This window comes from Ictalurus furcatus, chromosome 18 (assembly GCF_023375685.1).
Source record: "Ictalurus furcatus strain D&B chromosome 18, Billie_1.0, whole genome shotgun sequence".
NCBI classification, from domain to species: Eukaryota; Metazoa; Chordata; class Actinopteri; order Siluriformes; family Ictaluridae; genus Ictalurus; species Ictalurus furcatus.
This window is the reverse complement of record NC_071272.1, coordinates 22,729,990-22,741,260: the sequence shown is the minus strand read 5'-3', so window position 1 is coordinate 22,741,260 and position 11,271 is coordinate 22,729,990. Positions and strand designations below refer to the sequence as shown.

General features: G+C 44.2%; 1 protein-coding gene across 2 annotated transcripts; it reads left to right on the top strand.

Moving 5' to 3' along the window:
* Positions 1–641: 641 nt before the first annotated feature.
* fgfr4 (fibroblast growth factor receptor 4) lies at positions 642–10,953 on the top strand. Of its 2 annotated transcripts, XM_053648728.1 has the most exons (21): positions 643–1,618; positions 2,773–2,952; positions 4,498–4,679; positions 4,765–4,903; positions 5,006–5,059; positions 5,333–5,596; positions 5,693–5,782; positions 5,884–6,050; positions 6,149–6,272; positions 6,912–7,102; positions 7,250–7,388; positions 7,478–7,671; positions 7,769–7,914; positions 7,999–8,120; positions 8,205–8,315; positions 8,446–8,636; positions 9,297–9,419; positions 9,725–9,795; positions 9,989–10,126; positions 10,234–10,339; positions 10,422–10,953. In XM_053648728.1, exons 2-21 carry the CDS (start codon positions 2,862–2,864, stop codon positions 10,596–10,598), a joined length of 2,820 nt encoding a protein of 939 aa, XP_053504703.1. In that variant the 5' UTR covers positions 643–1,618; positions 2,773–2,861; the 3' UTR covers positions 10,599–10,953. The 2 variants fall into 2 exon arrangements, with proteins under 2 accessions (XP_053504702.1, XP_053504703.1); XM_053648727.1 differs by having other exon boundaries at positions 642–1,618; positions 4,765–5,059.
* Positions 10,954–11,271: the final 318 nt, after the last annotated feature.

Genomic DNA, 11,271 nt, shown 5'->3' with positions numbered 1-11,271 from the left:
AATAAGATTTTTTTTATATATATATATATATATATATATATATATATATATATATATATATATATATATATATATATATATATATACATTTACACTTACATATATATACTCTTTTTTTAAAGAGTGTACAGAAATATTCACCTGTGTTTTTTGGGGGGTTTTTTTTGTTTTTTTTTGCACTTGTATATTCAGCCTGTGTTGAACTATAGCTTTCACACAGTTAACAAAGTGACAGAGTGTCAAGAAAGACTGGGGAACGTTTCAAACTCCACTAATAAATCAATTAGGGGCCAATGTGACGCCTCCCGACCTAAAAGGATTATTGGGCTGCGCGCGCGCGCTATACGGCAGTGATGTAATTACGGGAAGGGGGCCATTCACGGCTATTGAATACAGTACACGGGCACGGGCGCGCGCGCGCGCGCTTCAATGGCACTCTATGCCTTATTTATACCCCCTGCTAATCATGCGCCATAGAAGACTCCTAATGTCGAGTAAACTGTTTATTCAGGCTCATTTCAGTAGTGTGACGTGTGACAATTACTTTCTGCATATATGTTCACACTGTTGAAATTCGACTTGGCTGCTATTCTGTGTGTGTGTGTGTGTGTGTGTGTGTGTGTGTGTGTGTTTTAAATATCTGACTCACTAATTGACAACCATCCTTGTTGACACTTTGGAGAGGAGTAAGCTAGTAGTGTAGTAGTGAGAGTATCCTGAACTATATTGTCTTGCTGTGGATCTCCAGAGTCTTAAAGACGAGTCCACCCGAGGGTGGATGGGGTGTATGGGGTGGACTCCTCCTCCTCCTCCCCCGTCCTCCTCCTCCTCCTCCTCCTCCTCCCTCGTTTTTTAGTCCATTGTAGGGATCCTTGCACTCAGAAGAACAGTGTTCCCCCTGGCTGCTAGAGAAACGCCGAGCTCGTCTCCTCTCCTCTATCCTCCCAGCGCAGCCGCACCGTGTCTGCACCGTTAACCCGCAATTTAACGCACGGAACGGGATTTTTTAAACATTTCTTTCTTTCTTTCTTTTTTTTTTTTGCGTGATTGTTCTGCGGTGCGCAATACAAAATAAATAATTAAATAAATAAAGGAAGAAGAAATCAGAGCGCGCGTCCAGAGACAAGGAAAGCAGACGTGAGTCAACGATGAGTCCACCGATGGTCGCTGTCCCATTGTAAGACCTGAACAGAACAGGACGCGGATTGTCCCTTATTTACTCCATGTGGGAGCTTTTAGTGAAGTGTGAAGCGAAGTCGTGCGTTTTCTTGTAGGATTTTGGAGGAAGAGAAAAGAAAAAGCAGGAGAAGCAAGGACAGCTGGACCTTGGGCATTATAAGCCTACTGAGCGAGGAAGCGCCTTTCACGCAGGAGCTCAGCGCACGGAGAACCATGGTTCTATTTGTTATGGATTTCTAAAAAAAATAATAAAAAAAAAGGCTCCGAGTTCGTAGTATGAGAGGATTTCTACTAAGAAAGTACTTGATAGCACAACTACAAATCCATGAAGGCATACAAGCAGTCGTAAGGATCTAGACGCGACTGGTGTCTTAACGAACTGTTTTCAAAAGGACCGGCCAAAGGGCACTGGGGGGGGGAAAGGAAAAGAAAAGAAAAGGTAAGTGGAAGAGCTGACAAGCTGGAAGAACTTTGAGTGACCTCAGGCAGCTGGATTTATTTCAGGAATTTGATTACTGCTCATACATTGCTGCTGGATCTCTGATTGTATGTTATTATGCTCTTTATATTGCGCGTAAACAAAACAGGTATCCGGTTACTTTGCGTAAAATCCGCACGCAGCGCGTGGTGACACACTCGAAATGAAAGCGATGTGAGCAAAACAAAACAAAAACAAAAAAAGAGGGCCAGGGTTTGTCTCAAATGGAGCTCGGTTGGAGATGTCACTAGTCCTGTGTTTGATTGATTGATTTATTTTTAAATCATCCCTCACTCGCCACTCAGAGAGTCTGCGTGCGCTCTATCCAAAGTTTCATTTAGACTACCAAGTGGGTTTGGGGTTTTTTTTACACTTGTAAATAGGTTTATTTATCTTAAACTGACTCACACTCTGGTGTGAAAATCTCAGCCGGGTACAGAGGGACGCATGGCCACTTCTCCAAGGCTGCTTGCTTTCGGGCAGGGTTGCCAGATTCGAGAGACTTTTCTGCCAGGGGTAATTACAAATTGCGTAATTACAGAGGACAGCGTCCAATCTAGTGACTGGAGGCTTAATTCTGAACAGACTTGAGTGTTTGAAAGTCGGAACTGATCAACAGAGTACCTGTTCTATGTTTGGAAACCACCCGACAATAATAATAATAATAATAATAATAAATAGTTTAACATTGTTTACACAACAAACAAAAAAAAATTCGACTTAGAGTCCAAAGCATCTAAATAATGCAGATAAATTGTGCATGAGAATTGTCAAGTGTATACAGCTATCTCACAGCTTGTTCTGCTTACCTGGTAGTTCCAGAAATGTACCCTATTTATTGTACAAATGGCCCATTATGCACCTTTTTCCACCTATGACTGCCCTGCATTTGTGCTTCTAATTATTCATGTTTATGGAAAACGGTGCACAATGTCCAGCAGTGATCGGGTAGACAATGTGTCTAGTGTGACTGGACTGCTTGCCATTCATACACAAATGTGCTTTAGAGGTGAAGGAGTGTTGTTCATGTCTTAAATGTTAGAAGCTACACCAGGTTGAATGTCTTGCAGGCAGTCGGTCAGTCTCACACAATCTGAATCCTGTTTGTGTTTCAGGTTTCTCCACAACAGAGAGACACCCAGAGGTTGCCAATGCCTGGACTCAGCGTTTGAGCTGATCTCAAGACATACGTTTCCTTGTCAAAATGTGGAGCATTTGTAAGTTCTTCATTACCGTGTGCCTGGCCGAATTTGCTTTATCGAGGAGCATCACGACACATGAAGTCCGCTCCAAAGGTAACTAGAAGACAGGACGAAACTCGAGTATATTCATTTATGTGATGATTTATGTCCAGGATGTTTGTAAGTCCAAGTGGTTTTTGTTGACGAGATCGTTTAATGGGAAAGTTCTGGAATGAATTAAGTGTTTCATTTGATTTGGGATTTATAGAAAGCTCTATTTTAAGTGACGTGGGATGAAATCATTCGGAGAGGAAAAGAATCCCGGTATTTTTTTTTTTTTTTTTTTAGCCGTAAACACAGCTACTTGATCCTGCCAAAGCCCCGAGGCTCGGAAGTGTAAATCTGTCTGGCCTGGTGCCAGTGAAAGAGGATTGTAGGGAGGTCTGGGGGAGCTCTTTTACAAATACACGGCTGTCCTGCCTGTGTACCTGACAGAAAGGTATTCTATTAGCTCCGACTGGTCCTTGTGGTCTCAGGTAATCTATGAGACTTAAGATTCAGCAGCGTTGGCTTGCAGAGCTTTCCTGTACTAAGTGGCAGCAGTAGTGGTGTGTAAATATCAATCGAGGAATAACTTAGCATTTTAGGCAGCAGTACTGGAAAGAGATTTGACCAAGGCGTTAGTATGATGATCAGGGTCAGGGTGGTTTACTGAGGACCACACGGTTATTAGTGAGAGAATGAAGAGGGCAGGTGTAGGCCCTGCCAAGAACAGAGGCGAAGCGTTTGTTAAAAGCGTCCTTTTATGAACCACGGGTCCAGCGGAGAAGAAGCGGGGAAGGTTGAGAGTCCCTGTGGTGCAGCCCGACAACGCCTGACAAAAGAAATTAAAGTCATTTGACAACTATAATACTTTAATGGACAGAGGCACCCAAGAAAGGTCCAGTTCTTATTTAATTTGCCTAAATTAAATTCTGATCTTGGGATTGCTCGAATATCCCACTCCAATCAAATCTTACCATGATGTAGAAGCTGATTTCATAAGTTAGAGATTATTTTCCATATGGATTTTGTCTCCATTCCTCGATGTATTCAGTAAAGAACAAAGCCCTCATGTGAGCTATACACCATCATTTTCTCCATCAGGATCACCCATTCAGCCTATTTTTAGGCTGTGTATGTGTGTGTGTTTTGTTTAGCCAGCCTTTTATTTCCCCCCTGAACATTTACACCCTCTCTTGAGGTCAGATTCAGGCCAGGCCCCGGTTTCATTCAGTGAAGTTCATTAGTGTGTTGGTGGGAGAATGCTGTGCCTCAGCACTGGAGGTGACATTGCTGGTTTAGGGATTCTTTGCACAAATGCTTATCACACTCCCCGCTGGGCCGCCAGGAACACTGCTGTGAAGTCAAACTTCCACTGAGAACCATGGGTTGGTTCTTACTTTTGTCCCTTCAGATGTAATTTACGACCTCCCTCACTCCCTCCCTCCCTCCCTCCCACCAAAAAAAATAAACACACCAAATCTTTTAGGGATTCAGGCAGTAATGGGCTTGCTAAGTAAATACAGGAGGCAGTTCTGTTTTTAATTAATCACACTGCGATTGTTGCGTAGAAACATCAGCATGTTTAAAACAGCTTCTTATTGTGCATTCTCCCAGATTCCAGAGTACACCGGCCGACTCTTCAGACAGGTTTTCCCGAGAACACCACCGCGCTATTCGGAGGCCAGGCGAAGTTGGTATGTAAAGTCCATCGGCCAGCCTCGACACGTCTCCAGTGGTTCAAGAAGGACAAGGATCGCCCGGGGCCTGACGGATCACCGCTTCTTAAGCCCCTCACTGTAAGGAAGTGATTTAAAGCGCACCTATTTTTTTTTTCCCCCCTGTTAGAGAGTGGGTGTAATTGAAGATGCGTTTCCCCTCCAGCCTCTTCTAGACAACGTCTCCAAAGTCAACGTCCTTCCTTTAGTAAACGTCACCTTGGAAGATGCAGGAGAGTATATATGCATGGTGAAAAACTCTGCTGGATGGACTAGTAATTCAGCGTGGGTGGAAGTCTTAACGGGTGAGCCCTTTTATTCTTTTTTTTTTTTTTGTGGAATCAGTGGAAAGATACCACATTCGGTTGATAGGTTGAGAAATAAAGCTTTACCCCGTTCCTTTCTAGAAATCCTTCCTGCTAAATCTACGGACGGATTGACCGTGGCTGAGAATCCGACAGGTATGAGAGATCCTAGATCTTTTTCGCTGTTTAAACTGTCGTGATTATTACAAATCAGAAATACATAAAGGGCAGCCCTTCATTTTCATCAGTTGGAGATTTTGGTAGTTCTTCTGCAGCTCAATGGTCTCCCAATCAAGGCTCAATGGAAATGTGGAACTACCTGAGTGTGTCTTGAGGAATATTACATCCAGAGTTGTAACATAAGAGCCGAGCTGTAAGTTGGATAAAGGATAAATGTTCATTTTTGTCTTTTTCATTTTTTTTTTTTAGAAGTCTCTGAGGAGCTGAGTGAGGAGACATCGGAACACCTCCTGCTAGAACCGGGTGATGTGCTCAAACTGCGCTGTGACACAAACCGCCCTGGAGCTATCCACTGGTTCAAAGGAGATATGCGAGTGCAACATAGCGCTCGTATCCAGATAAGAGCAGGAGTCATGGAGATTACCGATGCGACATACGAAGACTCGGGGGTCTATGTCTGTATGATCCGTGGCTCCAAAGAGGCTCTGCGCAACTTCACCATCACAGTTGCAGGCATGTTCAGACATATAAAGTGACAACATTCCGCGTTTTAAATGCTTGCTAATAATATTAAGGGTTCGTTACATTCGTTTACTCTTAACCTTGCAGATGCGATGGGATCCGGTGACGACGATGAGGATGGCGGTCAAGAAGACTCCGTTACAGAGACAGAAAACGACCAAGTCTACTTCTCCAGAGGTGTGTGTTGTATTTACTGAAGCGCAAAAATTAAATGCCACCGACATATGTGTCAAGAAAACTGGTTAAAATTGGGTTCCATGATTCTACTTGTTCGTCAGGCCCATACTGGACCCATGTTCAGAGAATGGAGAAAAAGCTTTACGCTGTCCCCGCTGGAAACACAGTTAAATTCCGCTGTCCGGCTACAGGAAGCCCACTGCCTACAATCCGCTGGCTGAAGAATGGCAGAGAATTCAGGGGCGAGCACAGGATTGGAGGAATCAAGGTGAGATGGTTACATGAACAATACAGCTAGTTACAGATGGAATAATTCGACTGGAACAAACAATGAGGTTCATATATTTGTGTAATTCTTGCCAACAGTTGCGGCATCAGCACTGGAGCTTGGTCATGGAGAGCGTGGTGCCCTCGGACCGTGGGAACTACACTTGTGTGGTGGAGAACAAATACGGCTCCATCACTCATAGCTACCTCCTCGATGTGTTGGGTAAGACGGCGCTCTGCTTACAGTAGACAGTGGTCTGGCTCCATGCAGAGTGGCTGAAGCTGGCCTTCTCTCTGCGTCTGTCAGGGGTAATAAGAATTAAATCGGGGAGCCGCAGTGCTGGCAGCTCAGCAGCGTCTCACAGTGAGACAGGCACCAATCGCACCTCAGATATAGCCACAGGGCAAGTGTGTCCACCACAGGGTTCATGTAGGGCCACACAGAAAAAGAGCAACAACTATCGGCACAACAGGAGGGCTAGCATTAGCTTGTGTTGTATGTTCCTGGATGAGCAGTTGCCCGGGCATCCAAACGAGGTTCCTACCTGACCTGTGTCAGTTTGGCGTCAGGTCAACTGCTGTCTCGGTCAAGGGAAAGAGGGAGAAAAGGAGTAAGGGGGGGGGGGCACTCAATAACTTCAAAGCATCCCAGTCACAGGCTTGGCTCCAGGATTCCCTAATGGAACCAATGAGTGCATGCCTCCAGCTTTTGGAGTCAGCTCTTTCCCTGTTTTGGATCTTATCTGATCTGATCTTATCTGCATTTGCAAATAACATGTTGAATTGTAAGAAACAAATGATGGGGCAAGGGAGGTCTGGGAAATTTCTGAATGGCTGAAATTTTCCAATGTCTCCATTTCAGAACGCTCTCCTCACAGACCCATTTTACAAGCTGGTCTACCAACCAATACCACAGCAGTGGTCGGAGGGGACGCCCAGTTCCACTGCAAAGTCTACAGTGACGCGCAGCCACATATTCAGTGGCTGAAGCACATCGAGATTAACGGCAGCCGGTATGGGCCTGACGGCATACCCTACGTAAAGGTTGTCAAGGTATTGAAATACCCTACTTAACTGAAAAAAAAACCCAATTAATAATAGCAACCTTTTGGCTGGCAACATTTGTCAATTAGTGGTACCAAATTAACATGAGAGTATGACATGACTGCCGTGTTCACATATTTTGGTTTTGCTTTACAGACTGGCAGCTTGAACATGTCTGAGGTAGAGGTCCTATATCTGACGAATGTCACAATGGAGGATGCTGGAGAGTATACATGTTTGGCTGGAAACTCTATTGGCTTCTCACACCAGTCTGCATGGCTCACTGTCCTATCTGGTAGGTTAACCTAACATCTTTACAGTATTTTTAACAATATGTGTCATCATTCTTATGGACATTAACACTGCATATCTATTCATTAACAGAGGTAGAAGTGACCAAAGAGATGGACCTTATGGAGACCAAGTACACCGACATCATCATTTACGCCTCAGGCTTCCTAGCACTGGTGATGGCCATCGTGATTGTGGTCTTGTGCCGAATGCAGACCCATCCCAGCCGGGAGCACTTTGATGCCCTCCCTGTCCAGAAACTTTCCAAATTTCCTCTCCGCAGACAGGTCAGATAGTAACTTGTGTTAGATCATTATGACATCTCTGTGATGCATCTTCATTCTGAATATATTTACACTAATTCTGCGTATCTTGGAAACACAGTACTCCGTCGAGTCCAACTCCTCTGGGAAGTCCAGTGCTTCTCTAATGAGAGTGGCGCGTCTTTCCTCCAGCTGCTCTCCGATGTTGGCTGGAGTCATGGAGTTTGAGCTTCCCTACGATCCCGATTGGGAGTTCACAAGAGAGAGGTACGTGCCAAGTGACACGATCCATTTTGATCATCCTGCCATTTAACGTTGATGATGTTCTGACAGTGGTGTATTATTACCTAGCTTGACTTTAGGGAAACCTCTTGGAGAGGGTTGCTTTGGTCAGGTGGTAAGAGCAGAGGCTTATGGGATAAACAAGGATAATCCGGATCAAGTAACCACCGTGGCAGTCAAAATGCTGAAAGGTAGGTATTCCTAAAACGGCTGCTCGTGTATATAATATTCGTGATGATATGAGGCGACTTAAACATTGGTCGATCGATTTCCAGATGATGCAACGGACAAAGACTTGGCCGACCTTATCTCTGAAATGGAGCTCATGAAGGGCATGGACAAGCACAAGAACATCATAAATCTTCTAGGTGTTTGCACTCAGGAAGGTCAGTTCGACTAAGAAGCATCTCATCTCATGGCTCCTTAATGTTTCATGACGGTCACAACCTAAACATGCAATATGGCCAATTCTGCTTCATTGATTCACACTAAACTTCTTGGATTTTGTTTTCTTAGGTCCGCTCTATGTGCTGGTCGAGTATGCTTCTAAAGGAAGCTTGCGCGAGTACTTACGAGCGCGTCGTCCTCCCGGAATGGACTACACCTTCGACGTGACCAAGGTTCCAGAAGAGCAGCTAACGTTCAAGGACCTGCTCTCTTGTGCCTACCAAGTGGCACGAGGCATGGAGTACCTGGCTTCTAAAAGGGTGAGTTGTTTTCCTTTTAAAACCCACCCGACCCAACCTACCTCGTAACCCCTAACCCCTACCCCTGTGTCTTATCAACACTTCCCTTTGTCTGACACACGATGCCAGGCATTCCTCACCGGAGTGGTGGTGTGCTGTGTTTACCACTGCGTCTGTCCTGTCTCTGTGGGCTTTGTCCTTTTTAGCACTGCCATAAATCTGTTAGCATGCAGGCGCGCAGATCCGCCTGTGCAGAAGATCATATTACTAGGTCTTTGTGGCCTGCTAAGAATGCAGCTGTCTGAAACCCTTCCATTAAGGGCCGCAAACCAGGGGCTTTTTCGTCCCCCTTTTTTTTTTTTTCTTCGGTCCCCAAATGCCGCTTCTATTTAAAATGAAAACCAAAATACACGTAATAATATGCGTTCAGTTGCGCAAACAGGCCGGTGGTGTTTTTCTACAAAGCCCACATCTATTTAAAGCCAGGCTTGTTTTTGGAGCATATACTGAAAGCGTTCTTTGCATGTTGATTTAGACAGCCATCCATTTTGAAATATACACACACACACACACACACACACACACACACACACACACACATATATATATATCGAACATTTTGTCTAGTTTTTGCGTGTTTTAGAGTGATCACTGAGCCGTGTCCTTTCTGTTCCTCAACAGTGCATTCACCGAGATCTCGCAGCAAGGAACGTTCTCGTCACCGAAGATAACGTCATGAAGATCGCAGATTTTGGTTTGGCGAGAGGGGTGCATCAGATTGACTACTACAAGAAAACCACGAACGTAAGCAACTATGAAGTGCTTGTGCTAATGAAGTTCGCTTGGTTGTTTCGCAAAGCTAATTCTTGAAATTCTGACCCTTGTTCATGTAAATATCTGACATGTCTGCTGTGGTACTAATGCTTTTAAAGACAGATGTTTGGTGTGTCCCTGCTGATTGGCAGGCAGTTTAATGGGAGATAATTGGATGGTTGGGGGAGGATTAGGGAAAGGGTGGACGTTTTTTGTGCGGATCAAAAGGAAAACTTTCGGCTCTGCTGTGCTGAAAGTAGTAGCCATGCTCACTGTCGTCTTGTGTCTGATTTTAGGGACGTCTGCCAGTGAAATGGATGGCACCAGAGGCCTTGTTTGACAGAGTCTACACACACCAGAGCGATGTGTAAGTCTGATCTTTGCAGCTACGCCGAGCAATCAGTTGGCCATGAAGCACCGGTGCTGGGAATCCCAGTTTGTTCAAATGACTCAGAACACTATAAAGGCTTGAGGAAGGCACTCTAGTTTGATTTGTCTGATGCAAACGTGTTCCACCGGAACAGAGCAAACCTGACTTATTTTCGTTTTCCCCTCCACAGTTGGTCTTTTGGAGTCCTGATGTGGGAGATTTTCACGTTGGGAGGTTCTCCGTACCCTGGAATCCCAGTAGAGGAGCTTTTCAAGCTGTTGAAAGAAGGCCATCGGATGGACAAACCCTCCAACTGCACGCATGAACTGTAAGTACCATTATCACGCTTTTCTAGAGAGGCTAGTTTTTTGACGAGCATGTAATGTGAAAATGAAGTGGTTAATTATTCTAATTTTTTTTTTTTTTTTTTACCAGCTACATGAAGATGAGAGAATGCTGGCATGCAGTTCCTACACAGAGGCCAACCTTCAAACAGCTAGTGGAAGAGCTGGATCGAGTGCTGCTGTCGATTTCGGACGAGGTAAATCCCTTGACGCGTCCCGTCTCCTACAAATTGACAAAAGTCAATCAAAGTACTAAACGATTCTTATTTACTCTTGCAGTACCTCGACCTGTCGACTCCTTTCGAACAGTACTCCCCGTCTTGTGAGGACACCTCCAGCTCTTGCTCTTCAGACAACGATTCAGTGTTTACCCACGATGCCTTGTCCACCGATCCATGCCTGCTCGGTTATCACGACGTGCGTTCTCGGCTAGACATGAAGACGACGCTACGATAAGGGCTCGTCTGGCAGAGGACTCCAGTTTATGGATATCAAAAGTTTGCATTTAAAAAACACTCGCACGGTCGGCGGTACGACGCGGTCACGTGAGGCGCGGACTTTGGCCTTCGATCGCTCTGCGCAAAGAACGTTATCGTAATGCTTGGCACTAGAAAACCTGGTGACAAAAATGGCTGCCTCAAATAATCAGGTGTCTAATACAGTATCTGGACGGCCCGGTACAGAAGCTACTCACAGTCTCGGTTTCCTTTGTAACGAATGAATGCTGCTTATTACGTATAAAGTCCCAAGTATCTGAGCAGCATAGAAACTGGAGTGTGCTGAAACAACCAGATTTTTTGTTGTTGTTGTTGTTGTTTAAAAAAAAAAAAAAAAAAAAAAACAAGAAGAAGAAAAAAAAAAGAGAACATTTATTTTGATATAAAAGTTGATAGCATTGTTAAATATAAAATTCTCTCTATATAAAGATTATTCTACATTTTTGTTTTCTATTTAAAGATTTGTCTTAAAATCTCAGGATCTCGCATCGGTTAAAAAAAAAAAAAAAAAAAAATGGTTGCAGTGGCAGCAACGTGCCTGAAATTTTGATTTCCTGTGAATATCTTAAAATATTTTATGTACATATCATTGAATAAGACAATTACCTTTTTTATAAATTATTCTAAAGCAT

Coding starts and splice junctions, on each gene's coding strand:
- fgfr4 (XM_053648727.1), top strand. CDS start 2,862: ATGTGGAGCATTTGTAAGTTCTTCATTACCGTGTGCCTGGCCGAATTT. Junction 4,680..4,764: donor CGCTTCTTAAGCCCCTCACT/GTAAGGAAGTGA, acceptor TTTCCCCTCCAG/CCTCTTCTAGACAACGTCTC. Junction 10,340..10,421: donor TGCTGTCGATTTCGGACGAG/GTAAATCCCTTG, acceptor TTACTCTTGCAG/TACCTCGACCTGTCGACTCC.